General features: G+C 39.4%; 1 protein-coding gene across 9 annotated transcripts in view; it reads right to left on the bottom strand.

Annotated features, from left to right (window-relative positions):
* Positions 1-15408, bottom strand: part of PDLIM5 (PDZ and LIM domain 5) — a 132997-nt gene that overhangs the window by 51843 nt on the left and 65746 nt on the right. For 6 of the 9 annotated variants that reach the window (XR_008825702.1, XM_056360899.1, XM_056360985.1 and 3 more), the window contains exons 4-7: positions 8588-8627; positions 6845-7269; positions 1661-1833; positions 60-96 (exon numbers count right to left, since the gene is read on the bottom strand). Coding sequence is in view for 8 of the 9 variants with exons in the window: in XM_056360899.1 (XP_056216874.1) it covers positions 60-96; positions 1661-1833; positions 6845-7269; positions 8588-8627 (675 nt within the window). In the remaining variant the exon portion in view is untranslated. Of the gene's footprint in view, positions 1-59; positions 97-1660; positions 1834-2144; positions 2163-4196; positions 4214-6844; positions 7270-8587; positions 8628-15408 lie in introns of all 9 variants that reach the window. The other 3 variants (XM_056361070.1, XM_056360692.1, XM_056360784.1) reach the window with 2 other exon arrangements.

Genomic DNA, 15408 nt, shown 5'->3' with positions numbered 1-15408 from the left:
AGTTAAAAATTCAGACATGCAAAGTACTAAAGTAATAAAAATGTAAAACATCAACTCACTTAGTCTTCTTTGCACCTTCATGTTCTGGTTCTTTCACTGCAAGAAAAGAGAAAATGTTTATTTTCTAAGGTACTGCACCACTGTACATGGAGGTTCTCCCCTGTGCCAATGCATTCACCACAGCAGGACATTACAAGGCTCATTAGGACTCCTGGGTTCTGAACATGCCCCAACAGACACGGGGTATGTCCACAAACCTGAGGAGCTCCTTTGCCAGCAGGACTGCCGAAAGGTGGCTCTGCTGCTCTCTGCCTCTGCCCTTGGCCCACTCTCCACACTAGCATTGAGGAAGGCAAGTTGAGAAGGGGAAGATGAATGGAAGCTGGGAGGCATTTCTTTTGGATGACCATCCAGCGGGTTTATATCAAGTGATAATCCAAACGTCTGTTTGCAGCCAGGCTGTGACCCGCCAAGGTGCTAGAGGACTGCACGTGGGGTAATGTAAATTCCCAGCCCTGATTTTAAGTTCGACAAATGTAGTGGCAGTCACTTTCTTACAACATTTCTCAACACGATTAAATCATCAGTACTGGATGACGTGTTATTTGATGTTTTGGTCTCACATTCTGCCCTTACGAGGACTAATGAAGGGAATCCAAAGACAGACAATGATCCATTAATACACCAGCACAATGCAGAGCCACACAACAATCAGGTAACTGTCCAAGTCCAGAATATTCATCACACGTGGGCAATAATCCTTGTTTGGGGAGACGTTATCATTGGCGAGTAATTCTACCAGAGAATCAATAGCCGATTTAAACAAATCTGCACCTGGGGAGGGGGTCCCCAATTTCCTCACTGCCTTGTTTATTGCAGCACTAGCTGTGAAAAGCAGAAAAATGAAGTAATCACCTCTACATTGGCTGACTCAGTCTGAACACGACTGAGCCCAAATCACCTGATGGCGCTTCTGGTGGCTTTTACATGACATTACAGATCTCAGCCAATTAATTTTAATTAACAGTATAATATTAAAGTTTTACCATAAAATTATGACTGGAAATTACCTTCTCCATGTTATCTGTTTCATCTACAGTATATGTAATCACACGAGGATGGAAACATGACGTGGGAATAAAATGAGCAACTATGGTTTTATGCTTCTGATTGGTTAAATTATTGCAGATCCCATGCCTTTGAATGACACTCAAAAATTTTCTACATGCCTCACAACGCCTTATTTTAACTGGAACATTGAATTTGAACAGAAACATGGCCATTTTGGTGATACGGGGAGGGGGGGAAGAAACAACGAATACGTGTCTGCCAAAGTCTTTGGGAGGAGAAGTGGAAATCTTAAGATTTATCTAGAACGTATTAATATTCGACTCAGTTGGGAATAATGGCCAGTAACATGTATGTCCAGAGCTATTTAGCAATTGCAGGAAGTTTACAGAAATATTTTCCTACTACAGTCTTCTCCAACCTTTTCCCTTTTAAAGAGCTCACCAAAATTCTGCCTACTGGATTTACTTTCCAAGAAGGAAAAAGCAAGAGAGGATACTGAATCCTTTACTGTTACCCCTGCCCCCAGCTTTTAAAAACATCTGTCTGCCTAAGGCCATTACTTTTATTTCATTTACACCAAACTACTCACTATGATCAGTGCCAGTGATTTGGGCAAGGATGCGGAAAGAGCGGGACTGGGTGGTGCCCGTCCGGGGATGCCAGTCTTCGGTGTCTTCAATCAGTCGCTTCTTGCTGGCATCACTGTGGGTGGGTGTGTGGTAAAACTCTGTATAGGTGTCCACAATGTGCTTCCGCGGGGGACTGCATCAAGGAGAGGAGACAGCAGTGAACAAAAAGCTTGAGAGACCACCGGGGCTGGGGTAGCTACAAAGACACGGGCAGAACTGTGACTTTTCCCAGCGATTAAAGGCGGCTTCTGTGTTTGGGTGCAGATGTGCAACAGTGAGCTCTACAGGCACACCTGAACAGAGATTCAGTTCTCTGAACCAAGCACAGCTTTATAATCACCCTAACCCAACTGCAATATTTTAACTTGTTCCCTGCTGGAACATTTCACATTTGAGACAGTAAAAAACAGTATTACAAAGACATTTACATGTTTAAACCTTTACCGTTTAGGTGGGTTTTTCCTTGGAGATGACAGAGTAAGACAGCAAGAGAAAGTTTCCCCAGCATAAACAGGAAAACGAGAAAAAGAAAACAAGAAAAAAGAAGTCAGAAAGTTGAAACAGAAGTGTAGCGTATTATGCCAAGGAATTAGTTTTGTGGGAAAGGGCACTGAAATCCAGTTTAATAGCGATATTGTCATTCTGCTACCAGACCTGCAGCACAGAACTTCCATACTTCAATTAAACTCGCAGTGACTTCCTCACAGGGATGAAAGGGGAATTTGTTTTGGTAAAGCAGGGTAGTTTACTTAGTTCTGACCAGGTGCCCCTCAACAAACCCTCCCCTTCGTTCATAAGGGGCAAAGCACCAGTAGCGTGCGAGGCCACCCAGCACATGCCAAGTCTTTTGCACTTGGCAAAACCTGGATCAGAACCAGCCCAGCCTTAGAAGCATAGACAGTGATGCTCTGGAGCATAACACGGAGATCTTAATGCTCGATACCCTCCCTGAAAATCAAAAAACTGGGGTGATGGTTTTATCTAGAAATTTCCCCCACAGAAACCTATACGCTGTTATCGATCCCTCCGCTAGCAGACTGCAAGAATACAGGATTTTAAAGTTTTGTTTTTAGTAAGCAATGTAAAGAACAAGTCATGGCACTGATCAGTTTAGGAAAAGAGAACAGAAGATTCATACTATATATATATTACTCCCAAATTCTACGTCTGTTATCCCAAAGCATTAATCTTTAAGACCTTTAAAACATTCATTTATTTTTAAGTAATTTACAGGCAATTAACTGTACAAAACTAGCTCCTAAGACAAAACAATTCTAATAATAATTAAAAAACAAACAAAACAAAAAATACCAAAAAAACCCCCAAACTTTAAAAGTCACTTGTATTTTTGCCACTACTTCCCCACTGTACTTTTAATGTCCAAAGTATTTCTGGTGAAGAAAGGTAGAAAATATGAGTGGTAATGATGTAAATTATTGTCAACAAGTAAGAATTAGGCCCATTCAATGGAATGCATTAGTAAATGCTTAAGATTAAAAGAATATTTAATACTTGAAAGAATTATGTGAAAGGTATCATACAAAACTGCATCAAAAGGCTGAGTTTATTGACACACAGCATTAGTGAAGTACGTATATCACATACCAAAGTTACTGAAGAGGGAGAGGTACAGAAACAAAGGCAGTGGTATTTCCAGGATGGAGTAGAAGTAGTACAGAGAAAAATCAAGTAAAGCATCAAAACAGTTAATAGCAAAAATAAAAACTGACAATTAAAGCAGTAATTAAAGGTGTGAAACTACATGGAAATGTCATTATCAACATGCAGTTTACCACATTCTAGCAACTACCACAGTGAAATAAGTAGTCTTTCACATTTGTTGAAAGTGGTATGATAAACAAAATATCCTGCTGACTTCTCTTGTGGATCCCCCGGTCCCTTTTTTAAGGCTAAAGAGTCTACTAGTAATGACTCGTTGAGGCAACAAGGTGGTGCCAGAGACAAAGGAAAATTCCACGAGACAGGCTCTCCCTTAACCCAGCCTTGCGGCAAGGGGAGAAAAATGCCAATAATATCTCATTCTGTTTATCATCCCTAATAGGTATAAATCACAGTATACAGATGTTACTTGTGGTTTTTTTGTTGTATGAATTCGCTATCCAGCCTTTCATTCCATAGTCCTCAAACCATTTGTGCTTTTATACTGTATTTCACCATTTACTAGTTGTATTACCAACACCAATTAGCCATAGGTGCACCAAGAATTTATCAATACACACAAACACCAAACATATGTTTTATGGAATAAAAAAAAAAGCCGGAAAATGTAACACAGTGACAAGCAAGATCACTTCATGTCCAATGCAGACAAAACCATTTACTACGCTAAGAAGTTACTAAGAAAAGCCGAAGCTGTTTTGCAAAATTTAAATATAAAACTCTGTAAGAGCCATAATTTTGCAAAACAAGAATACATGCTGGTTATTCCAACAGGAAGAACGACCATAATTCAGCTCCAGTGCTGTTGATACTAACTTTATCACTGTTGTTATCTGCAAGGGAAAAAAAAAAAAAAAAAGTATTTGATGTGTTAATATGTTCTTTGCTTCTTGAAATATTAAAGGAGTTTCCAAATCCAAGCTCTGGTAAAGCCATATATCATGTAAGTCAAACTTACAATCATCAAAAGAACCTACAAGGGAAAAATTTAGCCCAGCTGAGCTTAAATTGAGTAAAGTCTGTGGACGTCTTACCTGTTTTAAGCAGCAGGCACATTTTCATGCAAGAGCTGGCAAGAAGGTCTCAATAAAAGTGTAATTGCACACAGCCTACTGACGGCAAATTGCTTTCTTTCTGAGCCAGAACTAAACAAGGGAAACAAAACTTCCTTCCCCATCCTGAAGTAAAGTCAAATAGTTTGTATCCTGAACGTGGTTTGAGGGGAGTCAAGAAGGGAGGAAATTCTGAGTACAACAAGGTACATGTCTGAAGAACTGCATTTACTCAAAAGTGTTACCTATGAACAAGATAGAAGCTGTCTTATTTTCTAAAAAAAAAAAAAAAAAAAAAAAAAGAAGAAAAAAGTAATGCAAAGCACAGAAACAAAATGGAATTAGACTGAGCGATTATTCCAAAAATCAATGTTTCTTAAATTTCATGTCCAAATGTTTTCATTTTAATTGGGGCGATAGTTAAGCATAACTGTAGAAATGTATTTTTTCTAAGTAAAACTAAGTAGTGTAGCAGCAAACCAATATAATCACTTTAGAGGTTTTTGTTTGCTCTTTTGTTTTCTGTTTTAGGATTGCAAGACAGTTAGCCCAAACACACTATTGTAAGGAAGGTGGCAAAATAAAGTAGGTTTTTACACTTCTACATGTTTTCAGGCTTTCCCAAACTAGATCTGCAAGGCTGGCAGTGAAACAGGGATTTCTTCACCTGCCAGCTGTGGTACTCTTCAGTCAGTATTATTCATCCCCTCACCATAACACAGGGCACATAACGCTCACCCAGCCATTCTATCTCGATTGTGAAGTGCTTACTCTATGCCTGCAGCGCTTCCAGGAGACATAATTTTGTTGCTATTGTTCCTCTTTTTCAGTACTAATTGCTGCTTTTGAATACTCTTTACTCACTTATTTGCTAAAATAGCATTCTTGGAAAGATAAGAGATGGTTTCTTGAAGTGTATTCAACAAGTCTACCAGCATTGCAAGTCCTTGGGATCTCCAGATTTCATCCCACTTCTAGGCAGTGTGGACGCCTGCCATCATCTGTTTAAGAAAGGGCTGGAAATTACCATGACAACAGTATAAATGCATACAAAAATTATATAAAATGCATACAGACTGCATTATATGAGTCCACATATGGAAAACATTCATACTGCAATATAAAGGGAATAGGTACCTAAAAAAAGCTTTTTTTCCGCATGAGAAGCTCAACTGAAACTGCAGTTTATCCTGTATCCTAGTTGATGTCGATGTTTGCCTTTCTGTAGGGTTCTTCATACACTTTATATACTGAGAGAACAGCAGAGGCGAGAACCTCCAGCCCTTTTCCTTTGAGGGATGGGAAACAGTAACCACAGCTTTTAGGTTTTAAGCCCAGGTTTGACATTTTTGTTACTTAATTCAATCCGCCGGACGATGCTGCTGGGCACACAGGCCAAGGGGCATGGGACCGCTTGCACCCAGCCGCCGCCTCTCCCAGTGGCGCAGCAGCCACTGGGAACCATCCCTGGGGCACTGCAGCTCCCCAGCCCTGCCCAGGAATTTCTGGGAGAGCCCAAGGTGGCACCGGCCAAAAGCATGCTGCCAAAACAGGGCGGCGCAGGTCTGAGTGCCCAGGATTGCTGCTGGGCTCAGTTTAATTCACTAGTCTATTATTTACTTGTCTAGATGCTACACCAGATACAGTACAAGCCTTTTATGTGGCCTTACAGTTCCTTAAATGTTAGGTGTCCCGCATCCACTTAAACATAAACAATTACACTTGAACATGAAAACTGCTCAAATTTTGAATCTGTGTTGCTTTTTTAGGGTAAAGGTAACATTTAAAGGTGAGGTATTTACTTTATAATGGTGCACAAAATCTGCTTAACCCTGACAGCTTCCCTTAATGCATCTTAAGGTTTCTTGTGTGTTGTGCAGAGAAATAACATGACATCTGGCCCTTTGGCTCCATTCTGGGACCTTTATTCAGTGGTCCTGCCGGCACCACAGTTGCTCTCTCAAAGCATCTCGTTCCCAGCCATCGCAGCACCCGCTGACCCTTCTTGCCAGACCGCTCTGCATTTTGGAGTGCCTGCTGCTTTCAGCAACTATATCAAGGAGTCAAAATACACAGCGAGACACGGACATTGAAATTAACAGCCGGCTTGTTGTAAGGTCTGGAACACATTGCGATACAACCCATTGTGTAAAGCGTTTTGTGGTCCTGATTCAATTTAGCTGTGACACTCTACAAACTGACGTGTCACTTCCGGAAAAAAAAAAAAAAAATAGTCAGCACTGAAAGGCTGGCTCGGTCCTTGGAAGCATGGCTTTTAAAATGGGAGCCTTTCCTCAGAGATTCGCTTCTGAGGCTTAAATGACTCCTCCAAGCTTTTGCTTAGCCCTTAAACAAGCCCGGCTTTTTTCCTGCGAGGAAAGACCCTCACAGCAAAAACAAAATCCCACCTACCCATTTTGCTGTTTAATCTCCCCCTGGTTTTCTCTGAATCCTCGTCGCGGCCCCTCAGCCAGATCCTGGGCGCCATCACCGGCCGAGGCGCTCGAGGCGGCATTGTGCGCGACGGGCTGCCGTGGGACATTAACTGCAGGTTTAGCAGCGCTTGGCGCAGGCGACCGCTGCTCAGCGTTAGGCTTGGCGTTAACATGCAGTCCAGGTGCAGCAAACGGGGCCGGGGCGGCAGCCGCCGGGGATGGAGCTGCCGCCTGGGCTGGGGTGAAGGCGGAGGACGGTGATGGGATGGAGGTGACTTTGGAGGAGGTTACAGCTCCAAATGGCCTCGGAGTCTTATTATAAGCCACGCTCGCCGTGGCAGTGACTTTGGGTGCAACAGCAGAGGCAATGGGCACAGGCTTAACTACTTCTGTAGGTTCTCCCTATGTGAGATGAAAAACAAAAAAGACACACACAAAACCATGCCAAACGCATGCACATTCCTCAGCAGGGATCTTCCCAGCTCTCAGGGGAGATAACCCACCTAGCGTGAAATGAAGAAGCACAGAAGCAAGCTTCACGGAGACTGCAGCCGTGAGATGTACGGAAAAAAACCAAGCCATGCGTTTTTAGGAAAATGATCCAAGCATGCACGATCAATATGAAATCCCATAACGCTAACTCCTCTCATCATACCCAAAAGAGACACCCCACAAATCAAGTTCAAGAGACTGAAGAATCACTCTATTGTAAAACCCACCAGGTAACTCATGTGGAAAAAATTAGTGGTTTTTTATTAAAAAAAAAAAATCCACATTCCACCTCTCAAACCCCATTTGAGATATACACATTCCTCACACACAAGCATCGTGGACGCCTGTACACACACACAGCGTGTATCGATCTGGGGACAGGGCCGCTGGGAGTGGAACCAGAGCACTGGAGCTCATTTATTAGAGGCCAGTGCTTCCAGGCTCAGTGAACTTTTCCAGTTGCACTCCATCAGTGTGCTCCAACATCTTCATATACACTTGTCAGATCAAAACTCTCAAAAAAATGCAAAATTTTTTTTCCTCCCCAGGAACTATGCATTACCATAGCGGTTCCCGAACTGTGGCCTTTCAAATCACAGTCAGCAGAACAGTAATATACTATACAATCTTTACCTCCACTGGAGAGGATTTTGAAGTACAGGCCATTTGTAAGCATTTTCAGGTTTGCAAACAGCCTTCATATCAGAAAGGGGGGTTTGAAACTGTTACTTGAAAACAAAACATTAGAAGAATGGAGAACAAATAATTCCCCGGAGCTTTAAGGAAAGTGAGGAGAATTGTTCTCTGAAACTGTAGTATTTAGATTAGCTGCTTTCAAATACAAAGATTTCAGTGCCCATTAAAACTAACAAAAAAACCTGCAAACGAACCCCACCACCAAAAAAACCCTACTAAAGTTTCCCACTTTGGAACAGAGTAAAAACTTCTGCAATGTCTTTCTAAAAAATGTTCCATGATCTGGAAGATAACTTTTTTTTTTTAATAATCATTTGCCAGGTGTCTCAATATTTTTTTGAGGGGTAGGGGGAGCAGAGCAGAAATCACTTAAAGATTCAAATACCACAATACTTTTATGTAAAACATGGAAATCAGGCGTGTTATATTGAAAGAAAAGTTTGAATGACAGTGCTTATCAACAGGGTTTGACAGATGGGTAATAACAGTTAGTGCCACATGCTACATTTCTTGGTTGTGATGATGAGCATACCTTTGGTACATGGACAAGATCAGGTTTTGTAGAAGCCACTCTGGAAGAGGAAAAACATACACATAATCATAAAACCCAAGTTATTTTATGTTTAAGCATTTCCCTGTTCCAGCTCACCACATCCACCCACAGATATATAAAGTATTCCTTTTTGTTTCCTCTAAAAGAAACAAGAAGCATTCCAGTCAAACCTACAGCATCATTGTTAATATAAGGAAAAGGCAAACCCAAACTTGATTAATTTATCCAGATACAACATTAGGAACTCTAGCATCTCTCATCAAGTACTATTTGATTTATAAATTCATAATACCGTATCACCAGTTATGAGACTTCAGCTTCAATTTGCTTATTGTTTTCCTTCCTTTCAAAAGAAACTATGTCACATAACTCAAAGGCTTTGGTCAGATAAATTGTGTTTTAAATATACCATGAACTTCATTCAGGCTTAAAACAGCTTCCTTTTAGAACAACAACAAAAATCCTTCTAAAGTACTTAGCAAATTAAATAATACAAACATTTGGCACAGTTTTTGGTCTTCAAAGGTAAGGTTAGTGTCACTTGAACTCCACAGCAGATGGCAAAAAATTTCTTTTGAACAATGGATGCATTGAAACTGCTATGGGGTGGTGGGAAGGAGAGGAAGTATCGCAATGGAAAGGATTAAGAAGATAAAGAATGGAAAGATTTTATTATACCTTAAGTGAACTGGCAACATGTTCAGGTAAAGGCATCTCATTTGGTTGGTTTGGGATTACTTTTTTTCCTGATTTGCATATACTTACATGCAAACATACAGACACACACACAAAATTAAAAAAAAAACAAACACAAACAAAACAAAACACACAAACCAGCAAAATATCTGACATTTTGTCTGCAAACATTGCTGCTTATATACTTGAGTCTTTTCATGTTGTTTCAGTTGAAAAGTGGCTTCTTGCCACATTTCAAAACATTTCTGGCCATATTTGGTAGCTGCTCAGAAAAGCTGGCATCCTTAATGAACCGAGAACCGGCAATCACATCCTGCCTGAAATCACACAACCTCGGCTTCCGACAAAGCTTCTAAAGAGGGGTTTGAATCACTGATGCTGGATTCTCATTTTCAAAAAGATAATTTGTCAGGGAGGCAAAAAGGTTTATTTAACTGGAGATCAGCTAACAGAGGCTACAACTTTACACACCTGTATTGTACAAACCAGCTTTTCCATTTCTACCAGGAAAACATGGAGAGCTATATTTGGATTAGGCACACTTGGTACATTTAAAAACTTTTTTTATTTTCCTTTTTTTTTTTTTTCTCCTCCATTGTTTTTGGTTTGGTTTTGTTTTTTAAACTAATTATGTTCAAAATGTTTACTCCTTCTGTGAAAGCCATTTGGCCCTCAGGGCTCATCAGATGCCAGCAAAGCAATCCTGCTGCAGGTCCAGTAGCCAAAAAGGGAGAGACACAGAATCCACACACTATGCGGGGGAAAAAAAAACCCAAACACAAACAAAAAAAAGCAGCGCACAAGATCATCTCCTGCACTTTGCCTTCACCATTTGTGCATTGCTGCTGACACACATTATGTCCACATCAACAGTAATTCTCAACAGAGAGAGGGTTTTGTCTGCTCTGAGGAACAGGTCTGTGCTCCCCTTTCCCACAGAGCGTGCAGCCTATGAGAAGGGTGACCTCCAGCCCTCCAAAGCACTGGGGTGCATCATTAATCACCCTTAATTGCAGAGTTGTCAATTTGCACCAACAAAAGCAAGAAGAGGAAAAGAAAGCCAATACATATGGAAACTTTTCTTTCTTTTTTAAGACCAGAGTTAGAAGGAAACATGCATCTCACTCTGTATCTTAGGTACAATTATTCCAAGTAACTTGGAATGTTTTATGTATTTATTAAGCTGATTTAACAGTAAGAAATAGAAAAATATTCATTATTCAAGCCAACTACCATGTTTCATGCTTGAGAAAAAACAACTCTTTGCTAATGCTGGACCTTGTCATTTCAGTTTCATAAAAGGAACGTACTTAAACCTTTTTCTTTTTACAAAATAATCGAAATTGACTTTGCAATGCATGAGATTGCTCTGCATTCATCAGTACAGCAAAATGATTTCAAACCACTATTTCAAGATGACCTGAAAACAGTCTTCAAAAACATCATACAAAAAGAAGAAATGGGAAAAAAGGGTGAAAAAAAGCCTCGATAACTGAAAAATTCCCAATGTTCTTTTAACATCGGAGTCACACAGCATGACATTACTTTTATTTCCCTCAAACATACTTGAAACAAGGACATAAATTTGTGTGTCCCAGACATACTGGAAACAGTTTAACTTGGCCTTGTTGACTTCAGGCCGTAATAGGACTAAAAATCTGTGATTTATCCCATATTGTGTAAAGAAAATGCTTGCCCAGCAAACTGAGCCACCAAGATCTAAATCTGAAAAATGCACAGTGGTTAGACAAGACAGTACTAAAGGAAATGCGCACTTAAAGCTGAACAGCAAAACACAGCCAACACATACATTTAAGAAAATACTTCCTTTAGGGCTATTTCCCTTAAGATTTTGATAGATGCTACTAAATTGCATAGCAAAAAATAATTCAACTGGAGAATCTTGTACATTTTCTCAGTTGTTAGCACTTTGTTTGCCACCTCACAATTAAACATATTAGGATTTCATGCTGGTTTGGTCACTTTGAAAGTGTTATGAATAGCTGACTGGAAAGGCTTTCAAAATGAGATAACACACTTGCTCTTACCATTTACTAGAAAAGCAGGATGGCTTAAAGCAGGCTATTTTCTAAATGATTTAAAACTAGCAGTTCAGTATATTAGCTTATGCAATATTTTCAATAACATACAAACAAAGCAAAGACATAAAAGCTCAATATAAATGCTTACTATAAACAACTCACACAAAAGACCTTGGCAAATGGTTACAGTTTCTAGCTTCATACGAATTATTATAGACAACAAAAATAGAAGCGGCAGCCATCACTTACTGACAGCCCAATACTGAAAAGGAAAGCACACAAAGCTTTTTCACAGGCTTCTACATCAAAGATGTTTAGCCTTTCATTAAAAAACCTACCTATATTTAGCCTGTATAAACAGTTAATTTCAACCAAACATGATCAAATTTGCTCTCTAAACATACCACAGGCTGATAAATACTCTCATGACATTTAATGCAATTCAAAACATTCCAACTTCCAGTGCAGCCTTATTAGGAAAATGAATTAGTCTGCTCTTTGCTGTAAGCCCTGTGTCCAGCAGAAACTATTCATTCTTCAAATTCTCCTTTTATTCATTCCTCTTCCAAGTATTTCACTCATTAAAAAAAAAACAAAACCACAAAAAAAAAAATGAAAACCAGAACACAGAAGCAATTCAACACAACTCTTCTAAAATTTCCGATAACTGGAAAAATCCATTAATAAAGCTAAAGCTCCAGTATTTCATGCTTCTGCAATGAGTACAACTTGATACATCATCTCCAAAGACCCATCATCAACAAAACCACTGTAATCTCAATAATTAGCATTATGGAAATAAATACAATGCAAAGCAGGATATTTTTTTTTATAAGTCTCAGCTGTTCTGTGTGTACAACCATACGATAGAGGTCCAAACCCTCAGTCAATAAATCCTAAAGCTTCATTGAACCTAAAATCCAAGAGGTATTTTGCAGCCATCTCTCCTCTAAATTCCATTTAAAGTCCCACCATCCCCAGATCTTCTGCTCCTTAGTAAAGGGACTATATTGTATTTATAACTTAAAAAGCAGATGCCGAACTCAATGAAAAATTCACAAGATACTGTGTTTATGAACCCCTCTATAAACAAGGGGAGAAGAAAATACCAGTATCAACACAGGTACTGCATTTGGGGTTTTCACATCTCTGTAACTATGAGGATTGCTCATAAAAGAAGCTGCAAGACCTTCATGAAATCATTTAGGTTTCATAAATTAATTTTATGAATTTTATATAAATGAATTTATAAATTAATTTTATAAATTAATTTATAAATTAATTTAGGTTTATCATTAAAAGATCTTAAAGAACATTGAGTCGAACCACAACCCCGACACGGCCAAGTCCACCAAACAAAGTCAAGGCTGGAAGATTTTCCATAAAATTGTATTTGCTGTTCTGAACTGAACCTTTTTAATAGAAGGAAGGAAGAAAGGATTTCTGCTCACCCCCACCCCCATTTTCAAAACTGACTCCTTTTTCCCAGCTGATCAATCAGGATACAGGTTTAGGCAGCAGATAGTACATCCCTGAAAAGCTCCTGGTCAGATCTTCCTTCTAAAAAACTATTTTTTAGTTTTGCCATTGTAGTCTGCAGTTCTGTTGGTTTGCTTCATTTTATTGATAGTGAGCTGACAGGGCAGAAAGCTAAATGAATTTGCTTTTTGTAAATTAGCCAAATCATGGGGGGAAAAAAATGACAGGCAGAAAACATTTAACATATATAACAAGCCACGACTTTCACTAGGGGTTATCTGAACAAAAACAAATGCAGATACAGTTTAAAGTACAGAAAAAAGAACAATCCAAATAAATATATTTTTTCCTTTAGACCCTTCTCTATCACAGACATAATTCATTTCTTACCAACCTTGTTCTGACTCACAACAATAGAAAAGCAAAAACATTCTTAAGCTTGCTTCTTGTTGCAACTCATACACCATCAGAAATGGCTGCCTTATATACACTAATATAACATACAACTACATTTTCCACAGTTTTGTGGAAACATACACACTGCCCTGGGCAACACCAGTCAGTAAATGAGCACTTCAGCAATCTTGCCAGGACAAGCACCAGTGGCCTTGAAGCTGAAAAGCTCCCTCACATCCCAAGGCATGGCAAAGCATTAAAAATTATTGTTAGGTACTACTCAATAAGTACTGGAATTTGTTGCAGTCATTGCAAAAAGGAGATTACTACTTTTTTTTTTTTTCCCCTTAAGAAACACGGCAATGTTTTCAAATCTGTATTCCAGTCACCATGCTTGCTAACATCCCAACCGATGGCTCCCAACATTTCTTAAGTCATTTTCTTTGTTTTAGTTTATTATGTTAGTATTCATTTAGTGGAACATACCAAATTATGACAAATATGGGAATATTAATTACAATCAAACAATGCAGACAACAGTGCTCACTGCCCACTTAATGGAGCAAATGGCAACTTCAAACCAGCAATACAAGGGAGAGAAGATGGGATGCATAATGGTATTTCAGATACCATACATCTCCAAGGGTCTTGGTACGAACGTCTCATTCTGGAAATTAATTCTTACATTACAAATGTACTCTTTCTTCTCTTGCCCTACAAAATGCAGCTCATAAAGTTATGATAATTCAAACATTAAGATGCAAACAGTGGGAGACGGTTGTCTCAGCATGAACAAAACATTGAAAAGAGTTTCTGTGGATGCTCTGTTTGCATGTGAAAAATTTCAGAAAAGGAACTCTTCAGCATGATAAGCCACTTTAAACAGCTTATAATTTTTGGGCTTGATGCCCTTTGATGAAGTATGTTTAATGGAGTACACTAAGAATATTGGTATTTATTTCTTAACATAGTAGTACTTCGAGATAATACTTAACGCCTTACCTCACTATATTTAGCCTGGGAACATTAGCTCATGAGTCACCCTCAACAGATTCTACACTTTCAGTAAGTTTAAACGGGGAGAATTAACATAATGTGCATATCAGCATTTTACATATGGTATATAATACCTTTACACCCTCACACTGTGCACTCCCCCAGCACACCAGATTACAGTGAAGCACTAGGTCAGGTAAAAGCAAGAAAAATTATGTTCTTGCTTTACTGGCTATTTGATATCTGGCCAAATCAAACATACATGTCCCCCTCTTCAATTTAAATAAGGTTTGGGATTTCATCATTATGTGTTAAAATAAACAGTGCTGACATTTTAGGAGAGAAACAAGCTGCCCTCTGCTTTGGTATTCCTACCCACAAAGGATTAGTTGTTTTCGAGACCTCCCAAAGGCAACCACTGCTCATAGTCTCATTCCTGTGGTCTGTAGCAACCCTACTGAATGCATTTGTAAAGAGAGTTTAAGTGCAGGCAGATAATATTTTATTCTATTAAAGCAAAACCAAAACCCAAAAAAAAACCTAAGAAAAAAATACTGTGGAATTTATCTCATCTTCTGACCACCAGAGACTTTTAAAAATGTTCTTCTTGCTCCCGTGAAGGCAGAAGGTTTAGAAACCTGGAGAGCCCATGCACATGGCCAGCACTGGACTAGGGGGGCACATCTGTCCATACCTGCCCATGACTCCCCTGATTAGAGCTCCAACAGGTAAAGCACCCCCAGCACCAAGTACGGCTGGAGCCTTACCACCCTGTACGGCAGACCCCTGCCCTCGGTCCCAGAAAAGTTATAAAGCAGCCTGCACACAAGGGGTAGCTCAGTGTGTCTGAATGATGGAGCTCAGTAGGCACCAATCCCATCCTGCCACTGCTTGGCTGCTCACAAGTGATAGGAAAACTAATGGCTTGTATATAAGACCTCCTTAGAAATTACCTGCATCACTGAAGGTAATGTTTGTCACTTACACTTTGTTATAAACTGATTTTTTTCTTTTCTTTAAGCTTTCTTAAAGCTGTTGTGCCAAGTAACATTATCCACATAACAGTTAGGTGCATATAACAGGACAAAAACAACCACTACACCCGGGCTTTTGCTAAAGAGGAATTTATACATCTGATTTTCCTTATAAATGCTTTTTAGATACTAATTGTAATACAGCAAGCTACCCTTT

The sequence above is a fragment of the Falco biarmicus genome, chromosome 1, assembly GCF_023638135.1.
Source record: "Falco biarmicus isolate bFalBia1 chromosome 1, bFalBia1.pri, whole genome shotgun sequence".
Classification (NCBI taxonomy): Eukaryota; Metazoa; Chordata; class Aves; order Falconiformes; family Falconidae; genus Falco; species Falco biarmicus.
Note: the sequence above shows the minus strand (reverse complement) of the source record. Positions and strands in the feature narration are given on the sequence as shown.